General features: G+C 36.1%; 1 protein-coding gene across 12 annotated transcripts in view; it reads left to right on the forward strand.

Annotated features, from left to right (window-relative positions):
* Positions 1–20,847, forward strand: part of CHD9 (chromodomain helicase DNA binding protein 9) — a 227,689-nt gene extending 206,842 nt beyond the window's left edge. For 7 of the 12 annotated variants that reach the window (XM_049864852.1, XM_049864853.1, XM_049864850.1 and 4 more), the window contains exons 35-39: positions 892–1,031; positions 1,322–1,543; positions 5,501–5,629; positions 14,582–14,686; positions 17,400–20,839. In XM_049864852.1, coding sequence (XP_049720809.1) covers positions 892–1,031; positions 1,322–1,543; positions 5,501–5,629; positions 14,582–14,686; positions 17,400–18,287 — 1,484 coding nt within the window. In that variant the 3' untranslated portion in view covers positions 18,288–20,839. Of the gene's footprint in view, positions 1–891; positions 1,032–1,321; positions 1,544–5,500; positions 5,630–14,581; positions 14,687–17,399 lie in introns of all 12 variants that reach the window. The other 5 variants (XM_049864859.1, XM_049864860.1, XM_049864861.1 and 2 more) reach the window with 4 other exon arrangements.
* The last annotated feature ends 1,579 nt before the right edge of the window (positions 20,848–22,426 follow it).

Below are 22,426 nucleotides of genomic sequence, written 5' to 3' on the forward strand. Positions count from 1 at the left end.
CTGCTCTGGCTAGAACTTCCAGTACAATGTTGAATAGCAGTAGGGGAAAGCAGGTATCCTTGTTGTTTCAGATCTTAGGGAAAAAAAACTCTTAGCCTTTCACCACTGAGTGTGATTTTGTTGTTAGTTGGTGTCGAGTCGCTTCTGACTCATTCGACCCCATGTGTGTAGAGTAGAACTGCTCTATAGGGTTTTCAAGGCTCTGACCTCTCGGGTGCAGAGTGAAAGGCCAACTTTTGAGACTTCCTGGGTGGGTTAAAACCACCAACTTTTTGGCTAGTAGTCAAGCACTTAACTAAATGCCAGGAACCCCTAGGCATTTAGTAAAAGGAAGCTATTTCTAATATTGTTATAGTTAGATCCTAAGATAAAGACATGGACTTTATAAAGTAGGCTAAATTTTCCGTTTTGGATTCTAGCTAAAATGAATCAGTAATATTTAGGGAAAATCACCCTCTAGTAGTATGATTTAAACAGAGAATGGCCAAACTGAGGTACTTATAAATGTATAGTCTGGTGTGTAGGCAGCTATTCTTCTAGTAATTTATTCCGTAGATATTTATAAGTGCTCTTCTTTTTTATATAGCACTGGGATAGCACTAAAGGGAAAGTAAAGAAATAGACACTGTCTCTTCCTTTCAGCTGATTAACTAGGCCTATACATTAAAATATTACGTCATACATTAAAAAATGAAGTGGAAAGAGGCCTTAGATTATAGTTCTCCAAATTTTTTAATGAGAATTGGAGGGGATGTGTTTAGTCTAACAATTGCTTAATTTAAGATGTGTAAAATAAAAACTAACATTTCCATAGAATTAGAATTAGGATTACTTTTAATTTTTTTTAAGAAGTAGATTTTTATCATTAATTTACCTTTTTTATTTGATTAGGTACTTCCATTCAATCAGCTCTTGGTGCCAATGGAGTGATACTAGACAACCAGCCTATAGTCAAAAAAAGGCGAGGAAGGAGGAGGAATGTAGAAGGTGTTGACATCCTCTTTTTTAACAGAAACAAACCACCTAATCATGTAAGTAAAGCAATAATTAAAAACTACTGACTCTTGAATTTGGAAATCAATCAATGTAATAAACATACTTCGGACTGTTTTGTGAATGTTTTCTAAAATAATAAGGAAATTGGAAATGTACTATATAGTTTTAGATAGTATATCAGTAGAATCTGACACTGGCCAAGGTTCATGAAAATTTTAGATTTGAAAAATTTAGCAGAATTTTTTTACTTCAAAATCTTTCATTGGGATCAAAATTCGAATGAGAAAGCTTGTAAATAAAATTTTCATGTGGTATTTTTGTACAGGTTACTATAGGCATAACCACCTCACAGGTTTCTACAGGGATAAGTCCAGCTCTTTCCTATACTCAACCTCAAGGAATACCTGATACGGAGAGTCCAGTTCCAGTTATTAACCTTAAAGATGGGACGAGACTTGCAGGTGATGATGCACCGAAGAGAAAAGATTTGGAAAAATGGCTTAAGGAGCACCCGGGTTATGTGGAAGATTTAGGAGCGTTTATTCCTGTAGGTGATAACCTTGAAAATCTTGGTGTATTTATTTGTATGATTTGTCAGAGTATGATGATGAAACTTGAATTCTCATCTGCTTGTGCTAAATATGTCTCCTGGTCTAGATTTAGGAAACTTACAGAAAAAAATAAGTTACCATCTCCCCTTTGTTACAATACAGCATCATTTTCTGGTTTTCCATTCCAAATGCTATATGTATTTAGTAATGAACATCACCTCTGATACACAGAGTACTATGTTAGGTTCTGGGGGAGTCCTGGTAGTACAGTGGTTAAGCATTCAGCTCCTAACCAAAAGGTCTGGAGTTCAAACCCACAAACCGTGCCGTGGAAGAGAGGTGTGGCAGTCTGCTTCCGTAAAAGATCACAGCCTTGGAAACCCTATGGGGTCTTCTACTCTGTCCTTTAGGGTCGCTATGAGTCAGAAGTCAGAATCAAGTCGACAGCATTTTTTTTTTTTTTTTTTAATATCAGGCTTAGTAAAGGTTACAAAGGAATAAAATATCTAATTCTTTCCCTCAGGAAGTTTATTTTAAAGTTATAATAATTGATCATAGTGAACATTTATTGTGATATTTGTCTGGCGTTATACTTAGCAATTTGCTCTGCCGTTTAACACAACAATCCTGTAAGGGTGGCATCATTATAACCATTTTTAGATAAAGAAATTGGAACACAGAGACTTTAAGTAAATAGTCCAAGGCCACACAGCTAGTCAGTTTAAACTCCAGAGTCCAACTCTAGACCTATAATCTCAGTGTTTAATTAATTTTAAACTCTTTTTCATCTTCAAGCTATAGGAATACACAGTGAGTTACCATTAATCAAAGATGAGAATCATTATAATTAGTTTGTATTCTGCTTATTCTCTGAAATGCTGTTTACTTATCATTTTCTTCTGGGCATATGTACCCTTTCTTACACATAGAAATCTATATTTGATTTTGCAATACTTCATTGTCAGATGCTGATGTACCAGATTTTGTGTCAGCAACCTCTGATATTCTGTGTACTTCATAAGGTAAAAAAGTAAAGCATATCCTCTATACAGTGAACCTAGCAGGCCTGTCCTGTCTACCACTATTTTGAAGATTGAATAGATAACCCAAGTAAAGCTCTATACTATCCTCTGCGCTTCCTAAGGACTGTGTCCTGTTCATCTTTGTATCCTCAGGACCTAACACATAATTCCTCATGTACAGCATAGTGTCTAGTACCCCATAAATATTTACTGAGTAGATGATTAAAACATGAAAATCCTTTGAAAACTGCAAAGCACTATATAAAGGAAAAATGGTTCTTACTTTATTAGCAAAAAAAATTAATTTCTTTTTTATTTGGTGGGGGGAGGTTCATGAAAAAGAACCATGAAAGGTGTAGCTCCTAGAATGATCTTTGTGATAATTAGATCTAGTATTTCACATTGCTACTGTTGTCACCAGGAAACAACCTGCCAGTCAGAAACAAAAAACCTCCATCTTGGCTTTTAGATGCTTTTCGTATCTCTAGTTTTCTCAGAGGATGTGTCATGTTCTAAAATAGCATTTGTTTAATTCTTCTTTTTTTTTTTTTAAAAAAAACATGGCAGATAGTCTCTTGTAAGTGTAGTGGGAAGAGTTTTCACTAAATAAAATGGATGGACAATTACAGAATGAATATTGTAAATTTTTAAACATAATGGGAATCGCTAGTTTAACTCTGTAGCTTCTTATTAACATGTTAACAAAGTAACATTCACTTATTCAACAAATTTTTGTAGAATGACTATGGTGTGTCAGTTACTATTTTAAGGGATTGCGGATGTAACAGTGAACAAGATAAAAAGTTCTTGCCCTTATTTCTGAATGATTCACAAGCTTTTCTCTTGTCACTGCAAAACAATATTAATTTTTTTGTTAACTTGTATAGCCATTCATTATTTTCACTGCAAATAAGCCTTTTACCGTGATACTTTATATAAGGCTTTATTATTAAGATTTTAAAACATGTTCTCCTAAACCATAGCTGTGTGAGATGTGTCCTCCAGAGGAGGGATGGATTAATGAATGGGCGAGTGAGTGAATGAATGATCAAATTAATTTCTATGTAGATAATTTGATTGACCCATAAGACATCTGATGCCAAAGGCATTACCCAAATTCCCATCCTCTGTATGAAGCCTTTGTATCAGAACCCTACAGAAACTTGCATTAATGCTTTCCTGTACCTCCAAATGTCGCACTTAGAATTCTATAAACCAGTTCCTTCCTGTGTCTCCTTCTCGGCTCCCCAGGCCCTCTAAATGTGTATTCTTTTCCAAAGAAGTCAGACCAGTTACTTTGCACAAATCATCTCTTGGCTGAAGTTTTTGGTGGCAGCCAAGAGAGAAGGGGAAAAAAATTAGAAAGTTTTCTATTTCAGGACCATTATTATTTTTATTAATCATAAGAGGTTCTATCACTCCTTCCATTGTTTAGAAGGTCCCTTTAGTCAAACCATATTACCTCATTTAAAAAAAAAACAAAAAATTTTATATTTAAAAGCAGTGTTTGTTGCAGTAAAGAATGCAAGATAATAATTTGTATGCTTTTCCAAGTGTACTTTATATTAATGGTCCATTGTGGTTCTCTATAGCTAAGTAATCACAATATGATGTAGTATGTACTATAACAGAGGTGTGTTTGAAGTGCCATGAGAAAAGATAAAATAACATTTAATTCTGCCTGGGCAAAATACAGTAGGGAAAGACAGAAAGAAAGTAGAGCTGACATTTACTGGGAGATGAACGAAGAATAAATAGGCATTGACTAGGTTAACACAAGAGGAGAAGTATGTTCTAGACATTATAGACAACATGAAGACAGCTAGAAGAGGATACAACTCTGGGCATATTCATAAAACAGCAACTAGACTGAGGATAGGCTCTCAGAGTCCAAATCAACTCAACGACACACAACAACAGTCTGATATGCAGGAGTCCCTGGGTGGCACAAATGATTAAGTGCTTGACTAGTTTAGCTGAAAGATTGGTGGTTCAAACCTACCCAGAGGCGCCTTGAGAGACAGACCTGACGATCTGCTTCCGAAAAGTCACAGCCTCAAAAACCCTATGGAGCAGTTCTACTGTGCACACGTGGGGTCGCCATGAGTCGAAATCGACTTGACAGACACTAACAACAACAATAAAGTCTGATATTCTAGAGTGTGTGGGGGGAAATGATTGGAGTAATAGTACTGAATGGAAAACCTGAATTAGATCTAAGCAATGATGGGACCGATATACCATGCTGAAGAGTTTGAGTGTTAGTCTCCTGTAATGTTTTGATTGGTTGAAAATAGCTATAAACATCAAGCCCTGCTTTGTGAACAGTTGGAGTAGCAAGCGGAATAGTATGATGGAGTTTTTGTTTGTATTATCGGATATGAGTTCTTAATTTGGCTGTGCCACTTACTACATGTATGATCTTGAGGAAGATAACCTTTCTGAGTACTGGTTTCCCCTTGTAAAACAAGAATAAAAGCTCTTGGTATTATGGTGAGATTTACATGAGAGAAGATAATAAAAACCATAAGTAGAACGGAAAATCCGATAAGTTTAAGAAACAGGAGAAAAAGTAAAGAACCATACAACTTAGAGGGAACTGCCCCTTCAAGTATCGCCCTCCAGGGAGATGGTGGTCTTTAAGAACTAACAAAAGTTCTTCTCATTCCAGGAGCTAGCCAAAGCACCCTACTTTCACATAGAACCATAATTGTGGTCATTATGGTGACTTTGAATAGTTTTTTAAATGTACAGTTTGAGGAAGAGAATCAGGTAGTGCATTTTAATGAATTTTTTATGTGTGGGTAACTAAGTGGTAGATGCATCCGCATTACGTGGGATCGGCTCACTTGTGCCAGCTGACTTACAGTGTTCCCAGTGGTTTTGTGTGGGTGAGGATCTTAAAGCTGTTTCTCTGTGTGTCTGTTTTAGAGAATGCAGCTTCATGAAGGAAGGCCGAAACAGAAAAGGCACCGTTGCAGAAACCCCAATAAATTAGATGTTAATAGTCTCACTGGAGAAGAACGTGTTCAGCTGATTAACAGAAGAAATGCTAGAAAGGTATTTGTATGTTTGTAGTTGATTTTTATATTGGTTCAATATAAAAAATCTCTAGAACATTATGCAGTATTATACAGTATTTTCCAGCAGAACTGGAAATGAGTTGAACCAAGCAGATTTGTGGGGAAAGACATGGACTGTAATTTCAGGCAGCCTAATCTCAAATCGCACATCTTTGATTAAGCTATTGAATGAAATAAGCATGTCACTTAACATATCCGTGCCTGAGCAGTGCAGTGCCGTTACATATGGTTGTGCACTGCACAGGGACACTTTTACCTTCCATGAACATGTAGCAATGTCTGGAGACGTTTTGGGATGTCACAGTTTGGCATGGAGGGGGGTAATATTGGCATCAAGTGGGTCGAACCCAAGGATGCTGTTAAACAGTGCATAGGACGGTCCCCACAACATGGTCCAAAACGTCAGTAGTGCCACGGTTGAGAAACCTTGACCGAAGGGGACACTACTCACATCTTAGCCATTGTGAATTTATATATTCATCTCTGCAGTTTTCTGGGAGATGACAGGTCTCTTCTATCAATATCATCATAATTATCTGATAGAAGAAAAATATTTTAAGGAAAGAATACCTTCAATTTGCATGAAGGTACCTTGTAGACTTACAGGTAATACACTTACCTTCTTCTATTGATTGATGAGTGGTAAAAATTGAAGTTTTTCCAAAAGCGTATTTCTGAAGCAAATATGCCTTAACATTTGTTTCGCCAAATTGCTTCTGCTTTATGTTTGGATTGCTGTATACCTACTCCCCACTTACTGACTATCTTGTTATCTGACATTCACATTTACAACAATAGTAGAAAAAATCTGTCAAAATGTTTTATGCATTAATGATGTATATCTGGCAGTAACAAATGCCAGGGTGCGAAGTGAGACTAATGATTGCTGTGATAGGTTACGTAACCACCAGGTCTTTGGAAACTAACCATGTCGATAAGTGAGGAGCGGGTCTAGGTCCTTTTTATCTCACAGTAAATGATAGAGGACTTGTGGCACCCATTTGTAAATTTATCACTTTGACACCCTGTTTATTCTGATAAGCAGGCAATGAAGTAAATAATAAAGAAAAAAAATGACATTAGAGTAAGAAGAGCAAATTTGTCAAGTTCTGTCATTCACAAACTAAATTACCTTACGTAAGTCATGTTAATTCCCTGATTCTGTTTTGCTCTCTATTAAATGCCCTTACTGCTGGGATAGAAATACATAAGCACCAGGAAAATGATATATGAACAAAGTAAAAATATCAATAATGAGATAGAAATTACAAAAAGGAACCAAACAAACTCTGGAGCTGAGGAGTACAGTAAATGAAATGAAAAATTTGCTAGAGGGGTTCAACAATGGATTTAAACAGGCAGAAGAAAGAATCAGAGAACCAGAATATAAGATAATTGAAATTATCAAATCTGAAGAACAAAAAGAATAAAGAAAACTGATCAGAGCCTAAGAGACCTTTTTATTTGTGTAAGGTTGGTAGTAATGGCCCCACCTTCATTTCTAATTTTAGTTGTTTGTGTCTTCTCACCTTTTTTCTCAGTCTAGCTAAAGGTTTAGAAATTTTCAAAGAACGAACTTTTGCTTTCATTGATTCTAGTGTTTTTCTGTTGTATTTCACTTATCTCTAATCCTTAATATATTTTCCTTCTCTAAACTTTGAGCTGAGTTTACTCTTCTTTTTTTAGGTTCTCAAGGTATAAAGTTAGGTTGTTGTTATGTTTCTTTTGTGGTAATGTAACCAGGATTATGAGGAAGCCATAAACAATTATGCCAACAAGTTAGATACCCTATATGAAACGGGCAAATTCCTAGAAACAGGCAAATTACTTAAACTGACCCAAAAAGAAGTAGACAATCTGAAGAGACCTGTGACAACTAAAGAGATTGCATCAGTAATCAAAATCCTCCCATCAAAGAAAACTTCAGGACCAGATGGCTTCACGGGTGAATTCCACAAAACATTTGAAGAATTAACACAAATGTTTTTCAACTCTCCCAAAAAAATAGAAGAGGAGGGATACTTCCTTACTTATTCTATGAGGCCAGCATTATCCTAATGCCAAAACCAGATAAAGACATCACAAGAAAAGAGAATTACAAACCAGTATCTGTTATGAATAGCTGTTAAAATCTTAAGCAAAATACTTGTTAGGTGAATCCAACAGTGTATTAAAACATTTTACACCATGACTATCATGGATTGAATTGTGTCCCCCAGAAATATCTGTCAACTTGGCTAGGCCATAACTCCCAGTATTGTGTGATTGTCCACCATTTTGTCATGCAGTGTGATTTTCCTATGTGGTTGTAAATCCTACCTCTGTGATGTTAATGAGGCAGGATTAGAGGCAGTTATGTTAATGAGGCAGGACTGAATCCCGAACCGGTTGTGTCTTAAGTCAGTCACTTTTGAGATATAAAAGAAAGGAGCCAGCAGAGACAGTGCAGCTTCATGCCACCAAGAAAAGTGTCCTTTGAACATGGGGCACCTGTGCTGAGAAACTGCTCGACTGGGGAAGATTGACGACAAGGACCTTTCCCCCAGAGCCAACAGAGAGAGAGAAAGCCTTCTCCTAGAGGTAGCACACTGAATTTGAACTTCTAGCTTCCTAGACTATGAGAGAATAAATTTCTCTGTTAAAAAGCCATCCACCTGTGGTATTTCTGTTATAGCAGCAGTAGATAACTAAGGTAATGACCAAGTGAGATTTATCCCAGGAGTGCAAGGGTAGTTCAACATAAGAAAATCAATCAGCGTAACACACCACAGTAGTGAAATGAAGGAGAGAAAAAAAAACATGGTTATCTTGGTGCAGAAAAAGCACTTGACAAAGTGCCACATCCTTTCATGATAAAAACACTAAGAAAACTAGGAATAGAAGGGAGCTTCCTCAACATGATAAAAGGAATTTATGAAAAACTCACAGGTAACTTCAGACTCAGTGAGAAGGCTGAATGTATTCCCTCTAAGATCCAGAACAAGACAAGGATGTTTGCTTTCAACAGTTAGGCAAGAAAAAAGAAATAAAAAACATCCAAGTTGGAAAGGAAAAAGTAAAACTACCTTTATTCACAGATGACATGATTTTATATATCCAAAATCCAAAACAATTCACAAGAGAGTGACTTGAGCTAATAAATTTATCAGAGTTGCAAAGTACAAGATCAACACTCAAAAATCAGCTGTATTTCTATACAGCAGCAGTGAACAACCTGGAAAGGAAATTAAGAAAACTATTTCCTTTAAATGTCATCAAAAGAATAAATTACCAAGGAATGGATTTAACCAAGAAGGTAAAAGACTTTAAACACCAAAAACTTCAAAACATTGCTGAAATAAATGGAAAGGCATCCTGTGTTGGAATACTTAGTATTGTTAAGGTGGAAGTAGTATCCAAAGTGATCTGCGGGTTCAACACAATTCCTATAAAATTCCAACAGCCTTTTTTTGAAGAAGAAGTGGGAAAGCCCATCCTCAAATTCATACAGAACTGGAAAAAAAAAATCAAACCCATTGCAGTCAAGTCAAATTCCGACTCATGGCAACCGTATAGTACAGAGTAGAATTGCCCCATAGGGTTTCCAAGGCTGTAAATCTTTATGGAAGCAGACTGCCACATCACTCTCCTGCAGAGCTGCTGGTGTTCAAACCGCTGACCTTTCGGTTAGCAGCCGAGCACTTAGCCTTTAACCATAGCCAAGTTAAGTTGAGCACTTAGCCACCAGGGCTCCCAAAAAGCTAACACAATCTTGAAAAATAAAACAAAATTGGAGAACTCACACTTCCCAATTTCAACACTTATTACAAAGCCACAGTAATGACAACTGTATGGTACTGGCATAAGGACCAATGGATTAGAATTGACAGTCCTGTGATAAATCCATGCATTTAAGGCTAATTGATTTATTGGTGCAGCTGCTATCAAGGGTTCATTTGTTCAACGATTAAAGTCCTACATGATCTGAGTTCAGACCGGAGCAATCCAGGTCGGTGTCTATCTATAAACAATTTCTCCCAGTACGAAAGGACAGGAGAAATAAGGCCAACCTTACCAAGGCGCCTTCAGCTAAATTTATGAACCAGTCTCAATTTAGATAAGCCAGTCTACCCAATCCAAGACTAGGATTTGTTAAGATGACAGAGCCTTGTAACTGCGTAGAACTTAAGTCTTTATTCACAGAGGTTCAATTCCTCTTCTTAACCATGTTCTTAATTAATCTCTTAATAATGACCACACCAATTCTATTAGCAGTAGCTTTTCTTACCCTAGTTGAACGAAAAGTCCTAGGTTATATACAACTCGGCAAAGGCCCTAATGTAGTAGGACCTTGTGGCCTTCTTCAGCCTATTGCAGACGCAATCAAACTATTTACGAAAGAACCCCTCTACCCCCAAACTTCCTCAAAATTTATATTTATCATCGCCCCAATTCTAGCCTTAACACTAGCCCTAACTATATGAGCTCCTCTTCCAATACCGTACCCTCTAATTAATCTAAACCTAAGCATACTATTTATTCTCACAGTATCAAGTCTAGCTGTCTACTCCATCCTATGATCAGGTTGAGCATCAAATTCCAAATACGCGCTCATCAGAGCTTTACGAGCAGTACCCCAAACCAAACCACGAAGTCTCCCTAGCGACCGTTATCTTATCAATAATACTAATAAATGGATCCTTTACATTAACTACCCTTGCCACAACACAAGAACATCTATGACTAATTTTTCCCATATGACCACTAGCAATGATATGATTTACATCAACTCTAGCAGAAACCAATCGAGCTCCATTCAACTGAACTGAAGAAGAATCAGAACTAGTCTCTGGCTTCAATGTTGAATATCGCGCTGGCCTTTTTGCCCTATTTTTAATAGCTGAATACGCCAATATTATTAGAATAAATGCTCTCACTGCTATTCTATTCTTGGGAACCCTTCATAATCCACAAATACCAGAGATTTGCACTATCAACTTTGTTATAAAAACTGTTATCTTAACTATTTGCTTTCTATGAGTACGAGCATCCTATCCACGATTCCGATATGACCAACTTATGCATCTCCTCTGAAAAAATTTTCTCCCACTAACGATAGCCCTATGTATACGACATAACCTCAATTTTAATTGCGCTAGTGTGTATCCCACCACAAATATAGAAATATGTCCGACAAAAGAATTACTTTGATAGAGTAAATTATAGAGGTTTTAATCCTCTTATTTCTAGAATTATAGGAATTGAACCTAAACCTAAGAACTCAAAAATCTCCGTGCTACCAAGTACACTACATTCTACTAGTAAGGTCAGCTAAATTAAGCTATCGGGCCCATACCCTGAAAATGTTGGTTTATACCCTTCCTGTACTAATAAACCCACTAATCTTCTGTATAATCTTAACAACCCTACTTATAGGAACACTAATGACCACACTTAGTTCTCACTGATTAATAGCCTGAATAGGACTAGAAATAAATATACTCACTATGATCCCAATCCTAACAAAAACAACCAACCCACGATCCACAAAAGCTGCTACAAAATACTTCATAACCCAAGCCACAGCATCTATAATACTCATAATAGCCCTGACAATTAATACATTCACGACAATGATCAATCATAAAAATAACCAACCCTATAGCATCAAATATAGCACTAATGGCCCTAATAATTAAATTAGGCTCAGCTCCATTTCACTTTTGAGTTCCAGAAGTAACACAAGGAGTTGAACTAACATCAGGAATAATTCTGCTGACCTGACAAAAACTAGCACCACTATCACTATTATATCAAATAACTACCTATATTAGCACTAATTTAATTTTTCTTTCTGGCCTACTCTCAATCCTAATCGGAGGATGAGGAGGTCTAAATCAAATACAACTATGAAAAATCTTAGCCTACTCATCCATTTCCCACATGGGCTGAATACTTATTATCCTAACTTTTAATCCCACTCTTACCCTTTTAAACCTAATCATTTATATCATGTTAACACTATCCATTTTTATAATTCTAGCAAACACTTTCACAACCTCAATATCATCCCTAACCCTCCTATGAGATAAAACACCCACAATAACCATCCTACTCATGATTACCCTACTATCCTTAGGAGGACTACCACCACTATCAGGATTTATACCCAAATGACTTATTATCCATGAATTAACTAAAAACAACAGTATTATCATGCCACTACTACTACTAAACACATACTTCTACGTACGATTAATTTACTCCTCATCACTCAAAATCCTTCCGTCCACAAACAATACAAAAATAGACGATTCATTAATACTAAACATATAATAACACTACCTGTCCTAATTGTCCTCTCCAACATACTACTCCCCCAACCCCAATTATTTCAGTACTAGAATAGGAGTTCAGGTTAAAAAGACCAAGAGCCTTCAAAGCCCTAAGTAAGTATATCCTACTTAACCCCTGAAATAAGGACTGCAAGATAACCACCTTACATCAACTGAATGCAAATCAGACGCTTTAACTAAGCTAAGCCCTCCTAGATCGGAGGGCTCTCATCCCATGAAAACTTCAGTTAACAGCTAAACACCCTAGACAACTGGCTTCAATCTACTTCTCCAGCCTTAAAAAAAAAAAAGAAAAAGGCGAGGAGAAGCCCAGGCAGAATTGAAGCTGCTTCTTCAGATTTGCAATTTGACATGTTTATACGTCAAAGCCTGGCAAAAAGAGAATTACCCTCTGTGTTTAGATTACAGTCTAATGCTTACTCAGCCATTTTACCTATGTTCACTAATCATTGACTATATTCAACAAATCACAAAGATATTGGAACACTCTACCTGTTATTTGGTGCTCGAGCTGGAGTAGTAGGAAGTGCCCTTAGCATCCTAATTCGGGCGGAATTGGGTCAACCAGATTCTCTTCTTGGAGATGACCAGATTTATAACGTCATTGTTATAGCACAGGCCTTCGTAATAATTTTCTTCATAGTAATACCAATCATAATCAGAGGATTCGGAAACTGATTAGTTCCCCTTATAATTCGGGCATCTGATATAGCTTTCCCTCAAATAAATAATATAAGCTTCTGATTACTACCTCCATCCTTCCCTCTACTTCTAGCTTCCTCTATAGTAGAAGCCGGGGCGGGTATTGACTGAAATGTTTATCCCCCCTTAGCAGGAAATCTAGCCCATTTAGGAGCCTCTGTAGATCTAACAATCTTTTCACTACGTCTTGCAGAAGTATCCTCTAAGTGCAATTAACTTTATTACTACTATTATTAATATAAAACCTCCAGCTATATCCAAGTATCATACACCTTTATTCGTATGGTCCATCTTAGTAACAGCTGCTCCTCTTCTCTTATCCCTTCCCGTTCTAGCAGCAGGTATCACCGTACTGTTAACTAACCGCAACCTTAACACCACTTTTTTCGACCTGGCAGGAGGAGGAGACCCAGTTCTATACCAACACCTATTCTGATTCTTCGGACACCCTGAAGTCTACATTCTAATTCTTCCAGGCTTTGGAGTACTCTCTCATATTATCACATACTATTCAGGAAAAAAAGAACCTTTTGGTTATATAGGAATGGTATGAGCTATAGTATCAATTGGCTTCTTGGGATTTATTGACAAACAATAGTGTTTCAAAAAAAAATGGTGCTGTTTGTACACTAATGTTAATTAAAGCGTTGTTCACAATAGCCCCAGAGTGAAAACAACCCATTTATCCATCAACAGATGAATGGCTAAACAGAATGTGGTATATCCATACAGCGGAAGATTATTCAGTCATAAAGTTCTGATAAATGCTACAACGTGAAGAACCTTGAAAACATTATACTAAGTGAAATAAATCAGCCACAAAAGGACAAATATTGTATGAGCCCACTCATAGGAAATATCTAGAATAGACAAAAGCCCAGAGACCAATTTATTAATGGTTATGGGCTTGGGGGAGGAGGGAATTGGGATTTATTGCTCAAGATACACTAAGTTTCTGTTTGGGGTGGTGAGAACTTTTAGAAATGGATAGTGGCAATGTTTGGTGAATGTAAAGTCCCTGAACTGTAACCTTACAGATGTTTCAATGGCAGACGTTAGAGCTGCCCCCCAGGGTTTCCAAGGCTGTAATCTTGGCTGAGGCAGAATGCCACGTCTTTCTCCCTTAAACAGCTGGTGGGTTCATACCATTGATCCTGAAGTCAGCGGCTGAGCATGAACTTTTGACACCTGGGGTTGAATCTGGATCCTGACTTTAGGCAAATTATATAACTGATCTGAGGCTCAGTTCCTTCATTTGAAAAATAGAAGTAATACTGTCTCATAAGAATGAAGTGAAACCTAAAAGAAACTATATATTTAAAGTCATTTGCACAATACTGGGCATATATTGCAGCATAACAATACTTGGCATAACACATTCTAGAAAGCATGTATGAACAGATTCTCACTGGTCCTGTTGGCATATAGTAATAACTTACATTTATTGTGTGCCAGGCACTGTGCTGAGGCCCTCAAATTACCTCATTTTATCTTGATAAAACCCTGTGAGGGAAGTATTACTGTTATCCCATCTTACAGATCAGGAGAATGAAGCTCAAAGAGATTTACTGATTTACTCAAGTTCACATAGCTGATAATTCTGACACCAAAGGGTATATACTCTTAACTAGGCTATACTGTGTATCCAACATAGTAAGTGTACAATAAATGTAAGTTATTCATTAATGAACTTAAATACTTAAAAGTTATATTACTGTAGGTGTATATAGTATATCAATAGTCTGTGGGTTGTGGTGGTCCTTTTTAACAAAATCATAAAAATTATTGAAAGTGGTTCAAAGAGTACCCATGTTTTGAAGAAATATATCATTTCCGTATTTAGTAGTGTTTCAGGTATCTAACATTGTTTTGTCTTTGGTTTTCATTTATAGGTTGGAGGTGCATTTGCTCCCCCATTGAAAGATTTATGTCGATTCCTGAAAGAAAATTCAGAATATGGAGTAGCTCCTGAATGGGGAGACGTGGTTAAGCAATCTGTGAGTATTTTGCAAATATTAACTCAGTCATCATTTTAAAAATCAGGTGCCACTTAATTATATCTTAGACTGAACTTTAAGTTAAAAATTAACAAACTATTTTAAGAACATATGCCAGTGTTTTTTAGTTCCTAACTTTTATTTTACAGAGCAGGTTGCACATTTCTCAGTTGCTCATTCAATTAGAATATAGCATCAGTATACAGTAGTGTCCCTTCTTATCCGTGGTTTTGCTTTCCTTGGTTTCAGTTACCCACAGTTGACTACAGTCCAAAATATAGTACAATAAAATATTTTGAGAGAGACCACATTCACATAACTTTTATTGCAGTATGTTGTTATAACTGTTCTATTTTATTATTTGTTATTGTTAATCTCTTACTTTGCCTGATTTACAAACTAAACTTCATCATAGATATGTATGTCTAGGAAAATGATAGTATATATAGGGTTCTGTACTATCAGCAGTTTCAGGCATCCACTGAGGGTCTTGGAACATATCCCCTGTAGGTAAGGGGGAATCTACTGTATACTGATTTGTTATTATTTTAGCCTCTAAGATACTTTTTGAACAATACTGCAAAGAATAATCAAAGATGTTGGCGAAGAAATACATGTAACGAAATTCTTCATGGTATAAATTATATATATATACACACACACACACACACCCGTTGCCATTGAATTGATTCCAACTCACGGCGACCCCACGTGTTACAGTGTAGAACTGCTCCATGGGGTTTTCTTAGCGTAATCTTTATGGAAGCCAACCTCCAAGCCTTTCCTTCACAGTGCTGCTGGGTGGGTTTGAATCACATTAGTAGTCAAGGGCAAATTGTTCGTCACCCAGAGACCAGTGTTCATCGGGAAGGCAGTGAGAAATTGGAGATAAACTAATATATTGTACAACTATTTAAAAAAATTATATCTTAGAAAAACACTTAACGGCAAAGGAGAAGGAATTCACAATATATCAAATGGGAAAGTAGCTAAGCTCTTGGAATAGTGAAGCCTAACTGTGTGGTAAGTGCTAAATAAATAATAGCTGTTATTTTTACAGATATCTGGATGAAAAAGGCAGGCTTCAGTATGATTCCCGTTTGTTTTAGTTTAGAAAGAGGTGGGGGAGAATTGTGTAATGTATATATATGCACAGGAAAAAAGTGGAAGACCACATCCTGGAGCGTTAGCAATAATTATATCGGAATGATGAGATTTTAGATGATTTTCTTTGTATTATTTTTTGTTTTTTATGTTTTCTACAATGAGCACTAATACTTTCTTTTAACAGAACAAATAAGTTGGTTAATTCAAACTAAAGAAAAAAAAAGTATTTCCGTGAGATTCTTTAAACTGCTATCCAGAGCAGCACCACGGCAATTGGTAGCCACTAGGCACAGGAGCCCTGGTGGCGCAGTGGTTAGGAGCTCAGCCGCTACCAAAAAGTCACCAGTTCAAATCCACCAGGCACTCCCTGGAAACCCTATGGGGCAGTTCTACTCTGTCCTGTAGGGTCACTAAGAGTCGGAATCAACTCTTTGGCATCAGGTTTGGTTTTGGTTGTTTTAGGCACATGTGGCTATTGAGTACCTGAAATGTGTCTAGTCTGAATTGAGGTGTGTTTTAAGTGTAAAATACACACTGGATTTATATTTCAGTCTTAGCTCAAAAAATGGTGGTTCAAAAATACATATTACATATTACAAATTAAAATGATATTCTTGTTTTGTTTTAGTCTATGTTACTACAATTAATGTCACCTTTTTTTTTTTCTTTTTAACTTTTTTTAGTGTGGCTACTAGAAAATTTAAAATCACTTATGTAGCTTGCATTGTATTTCTGTTGGACAATACTAGTCTAGAGGTTCTCAACTCCTAAAACATCTAGGAGTTTTGAGCCCCGGGAAAACTGCAAGAAATATAGCACAGATTGTTCTGTCTTATCCTGGGCTCAATGGCTCCCAGTCTGCTGGTGTTACTGCTGTTCTTGAGCCAGGTGACTTTTTCCCCCCTTGAGTAATATTGTTCAGCTTGGCTCTAACTCCCTTATTCCCAAAGTTACAGTCAGAAGATTCATGTGAAGCATCTTGTTTTAGCCTTAACTTTTCCCTTACTTCTCCCTGTTTTCCTTATTGCTCTTCCAGATTAGAAGGGGGCCGGCCACTCATTCAGGCTTCTAGAGCAAGCAGTGATATGAAACATATAACACCAAAAACCAAACCCATTGCCATTGAGCCGATTCCAACTCATAGCGACCCTATAGGGCAGAGTAGAACTGCCCCATAGAATTTCCAAGGAGCACCTGGTGGATTCAAACTGCTGATGTTTTTGTTAGCAGCCATAGCTCTTAACCACTATGCCACCAGAGTTTCCTGAAACATGTAAGGTTTATGGAAAAATGAAAAAGTGTCTCTGGATCTTAGATTTTCTAGAACTCTTGTACAGACTCATGCCTCATGTTGTGGAGGGAAGAGCCAAAACCTATTTCTGGGCTTACTGTACAGCAGAACGAGAAGTAGACAAGCTTTTTCAAGCCACTACTTAGGATAAAATGAAATAGGCTATCTCTTTTATGATCGATTATTTTGTATCAATACAGAATGAGTTTATGAATTACCTGTTATTAGTATGTTATTTGTATGGCCAGCTAATAGCTACTGATTTTATTTTTTACATAGCTGTTACTAACAAATATATATATGTATTTATTTCAGGGATTTCTTCCAGAAAGTATGTATGAACGTATTCTCACTGGTCCTGTCGTAAGAGAGGAAGTAAGCAGGCGAGGAAGACGGCCTAAAAGTGGGATTTCGAAGGCTGCTGCAGCGGCGGCAGCAGCAGCAGCTGCAAACGTGACAAGTGTTTCAGGCAGTCCTTTGTTAGCCAATGGATTACTTCCAGGTGTGGATCTGACAACTCTTCAGGCCTTACAACAAAACCTGCAAAATTTGCAGTCACTACAAGTAACTGCAGGGCTGATGGGAATGCCTGCTAGCCTGTCTTCTGGAGGAGAAGCTAAAAACATGGCCGCCATGTTCCCCATGCTGCTGTCAGGAATGGCTGGATTACCAAATCTGCTGGGCATGGGAGGACTCCTGACAAAGCCTGCGGAATCTGGGACAGAAGAGAAAAAGGGAAATGACTCTAAGGAGCTAGAAGGAAAAAAAGAAAGGACAGAGAGCCAAAATTCAGAGAATGGTGGAGAAAACTCAGTGTCAGGTTCTCCTTCAACATCCTCTTCTGCTACATTAAATACAGCTGCAGCTGCCAACCCATTAGCTATTAACCCACTGTTACTATCTAATATACTTTATCCAGGGATGCTTCTCACTCCAGGCCTTAATCTTCATATTCCAACTTTGTCCCAGTCCAATACTTTTGATGTACAGAAAAACAAAAACAATGACTTAGGCTCGTCGAAGTCTGTAGAAGTAAAGGAAGAAGATTCCAGAGGCAGAGATCAGGAAGACAAAGGGGGAACTGAGCTGAGTCCTCTCAATGAAAACAGCACAGATGAGGGTTCAGAGAAAGCTGACGCTTCATCTGGATCTGATAGTACGTCATCATCCTCCGAGGACTCAGATTCTAGTAATGAAGACTGATTCCTAACTCTGCACTTAAATTATGAACTGAATTTGGGTTCTTATTCTTTAATTATTAATTGTAAATATCCCAGTGTTGAGTGCATCAATAACTTACTGACCGAACATTTCAGTTATTTGTTTAGAAGTGCAAACTGCTTTCAGAGACGTTTTGCATGTAATATTTCTTAAGATTCATAAGTTTCCGAACTCGTATGTACTATCAAATACATAAAGGTGTAAAATTACAACAAAAGGCATTATAATTTTGTTGGGGGTTAATTTTATGAAAATTATGCTCAATAAGAGTTGTATATTTAATATATTTGCAGTGAACACAGAATACTTTATGCATATTACTGATTTAATTTGAATATAGTTTTACAGCCTCCTTGACACCTATAATTTACAGATCAAAACTCAGCAATAATTTGGGCAGCTAATGAATGTCATGAAAGCTGTAGAATCTACATCACCATCCATTGCTTTAATTACATGAAAATGCTCTAGTGTTGTGATGCACTGCTGATGTTTCCAATTCAGGTACAAGTGTGTTTTAAAGAAGAAATAAGTTTCCCAATCAGCCAATTTAACTGGCTACCTGTTACCTCAGCTGAGTTAGTTTAGGAAGTTTACATTCGTTTCTAATTCTATACTTGTTTTCAGGGGTTTTTTAAACACATCCTATATATCATGCTAATCTGGCAAGAAATATGACTTGCTTTTTTTGCTGAGCTTAACTCTGATATCAGTGAAAGTAAGTCATAAAATAATCTTGTGTCATGTGACTTTGGCACCCTATAGACATACTTATTTTTAACTTTTCAAAGTTTGGCCTCCTATTAGAAATAATTATGTCTCTGATTGAGTAGTGTCTGTTTCCAGGGTTCAGAAAAGGCAAACTCATGAATGCCACTGTAAAGAACTTTCAACACAGCATACTTCATGTACAAGAAGTCGTTTGTTTGCTTTCTTTGTGTTTTATGTCATGGAAATCTTCCAAAATTAACAAATAGTGGAAAACTAATATGCAGACTGTCTAAATTCATTTGAGTTTCTAGGTGTAAGCAGATAAAACATTGCCCAGAATCAGTGTTGGGTTATCAGTTTATATTAAATATGCTGAGTTGACCGTTTTGAAAATGCACTTTGAATAATCTCAAAAAGATAAACAAGTTATACCTGTAAACCACAAAAACGAAGCCAGAGGCTTCTGTTCAATTTCTTAGAACCCTTTACCATGTAAAATTTGTCTGGTATTTGATTTGTGATACAGTTTCTCCTGCATAAGCTGCTATTATTCCGACAAGGTAGAGGTCCAGGTTTACCTTCGTGTACATTTAAAACAATTAGAACTAAATTGGACTTAAAAATGTTATTTACATTCTAAGGAGAGGTAAATGTCAGCATTTTTCTGGTACTCAAGTCAGTGATAAAGTTTGCAAGGGGATAAATTTAGGGGTTAAAGTTATCCCAGTTCTCTCCCACAGAAAACATACGTTTTTGACGGAACTCTGTTGCTTTACCATGAATTCAGCAATTGCATTTGGCTTTACCAAGACCTGTACCAGTAAATTATGTTTCTGTATGTAAAATACTAACCCCATTATTAGAGAAACAGTGTTATATGTATTTACAAAATTATATAAGTTCCATTGGGATTGTATTGATTTTTGTATTTTCCCAAAACAGTACTTTTAATCGATGGTCTTTTATGCAGTGTCTTAGCAATAGTCATTATAATGCCCACCCAGAGGTGGGTAGTAACTCTTCATCATGAAAATGATATATTACATATTTAGTATCTTCCCTTTGCAGTATTGCACTTTTGTTTAACTAGAGTACACCTATGAAATAGCCAAAGTTTTTCACAGTTAACTTAGTTTGCCAGTGGAGTATTTCAACACCATCCATTCTTCCCTTCTCTCCCTCTAGATCTACCCACAATAGTCTTTATTCCTTTTTTTCCCCAATTTAAAAAAATAAAAAAGGAAAAAAAAAGCCCTAGATCTTGTTACTAAAATCTAATTTATATCAAATTTATGAGATAAAGTATTTTCCTAATTATGGTCAAGTGAATTTGGTTAACATCCTAGTGATTCTATGTAATAAGGCAATTACAGTTTTCAAAGCATTATGGTTAATAATAACTTTAAACATTCTCTTGGGTTTCAAGACACTTCTATTTAGTATTCACTGGGGGAAAGTCCAGCTATCAGCTTAAAAAAATGCAAGTATGGTTGTGTAAAGTTAAGGGTTATAAGGAAAAAAAAAATCAATAGAATTACATAATACTAAAGTTACAGTTGAAAGGTATCCAAGTATGTGTTCGTAGTTACTAAAAAAAATTATAGCTGTTATTGCCTTGTGTTTATAGCCCTTGTTTCAGGTTTCATGCTCCCAAGTCTTAGTCCAAGTTTTCTTTTGGACATTTGCAATATTTACCAGTTGTGTTCTGTGTAGTCCGAATTTGCTTTCTGTAGTTGAGCAAACGTCTTAAAAGTCATTTGTAATTTATTAAATTACTTTCTATGATGTTCTATAGAGCAAATGGAAGTTTAATTATTTTTTATTAAACATATTCTTTGACTACCCATGATGTCAGCCTCTGTACATGACAATACTTTTTTTTAATTGAATTTTATGTATAATTTATGTTATACCGGTTATGACAGAAACCAGTTATAAATCTTTAAAAAGAAAGTATACACTGAAAAAATTTAAAACACAGGAATTGGCTATAATTATATCCACAATATTACAAATGGTGTTAATTTTTTCAATTTGATTTGATTGCTGACCCATTGATACCAATGGTTGTTCCAAAAAAAAAAAAAAAACTTTTTGAAATTTAATTGTTAAACTCAGTTATGCAGCCTAATCCCTACCCCATGTCCAGCATATATTATTTCCTCAAGATTTCTTTCCCTACACCTTTAAAATAATGCTAGAGATATTTGGAGATACACCTACCTCTTTTAGACATCCATTTTGGAAATATTTTTCTCCTGGTCTTAAGAGATTTTCCTGCCATTTTTGATAACATTTTTTGTAAACTTTAAAGAAAACTTTTTCTTTTCATTACAAAAGTAAAGTAGTGGAGTCTCATCATACAGTCATTTCACTTGTACACATTCAATTATACTCTCATGCTTGGAAAGCCGTTTTTTTTCTTTTTGTACAATATAGCATGTAAACAAGCCAACTGCTTCATCTAGTGCTTTGCCCAGGGAAATGGTAATCTGTTCCAGTGCAGGAGAAAGAACTGGTGTGTTGGATGTTCCTGAGAGACTACACGTAATACTTTATGCAATAATTTTATAACTTAATCTCTACATAAATGCAACTCCAGTACATAAGCTATTTATAAGAAATGCTGAAAACACCAAGGAAAAGTATTTAAATCGTGTATATATATCAGTCCAGAGATACACACTGTGGATATGTCAGGTTTTTTTTTTTATATATGTTATATACATTTTATATATAATCAGTTTCATGTGAGGCATAATACTTAGTGTGCTGCCCTTAATATACAGCCCTAAATCAGATACCCTGCAATATGATTTGTAATACATGCTATTGGCTCATACATGTGTAATTTATTTAGCCATTTGCTTAAAAGTTCTTCTTTGGGTTTATGCATTTTTGCGTCCATACATAGAAATTTGTTTTTCTTAAAGAATTTAAGTGGCGATTCATATGACTATCAGCAGCATAGGTTCTGTGCATGCTGCCTTACCACAAATTTTTACCAATACTGTGCATTGTCCTTTTAAATAATCTTTGCCAAACTAATCAAAAATAACATCTTGATCTTTAAAATTAACCTATTGATCTTTTTTCTAAAAGCTAATGCATATTAAGGATATCCAAGGGGAGAGGAGCAACAAAATAAAAATCCCCCACAATGCTGAGATGCAGATAATTGTTAACCTTTTGGTCACTTTCTTTGCATATACGTATTAATATAACTATTTTAGTAAGAATGGAGTTTTTCTGTACATACCACTTTGTAACTTTATTCATTTACCATATTGTGATTATCTTTCCATGTCTTTAAAAAATCTGCAATATTTTTAAAGGTTTTCTAATATCCCATTATATAGGTACATGATATTTTACTTAATACCCTATTATTCAGCATTTTAAATTTTTTA

The sequence above is a fragment of the Elephas maximus genome, chromosome 21, assembly GCF_024166365.1.
Source record: "Elephas maximus indicus isolate mEleMax1 chromosome 21, mEleMax1 primary haplotype, whole genome shotgun sequence".
Taxonomy (NCBI): Eukaryota; Metazoa; Chordata; class Mammalia; order Proboscidea; family Elephantidae; genus Elephas; species Elephas maximus.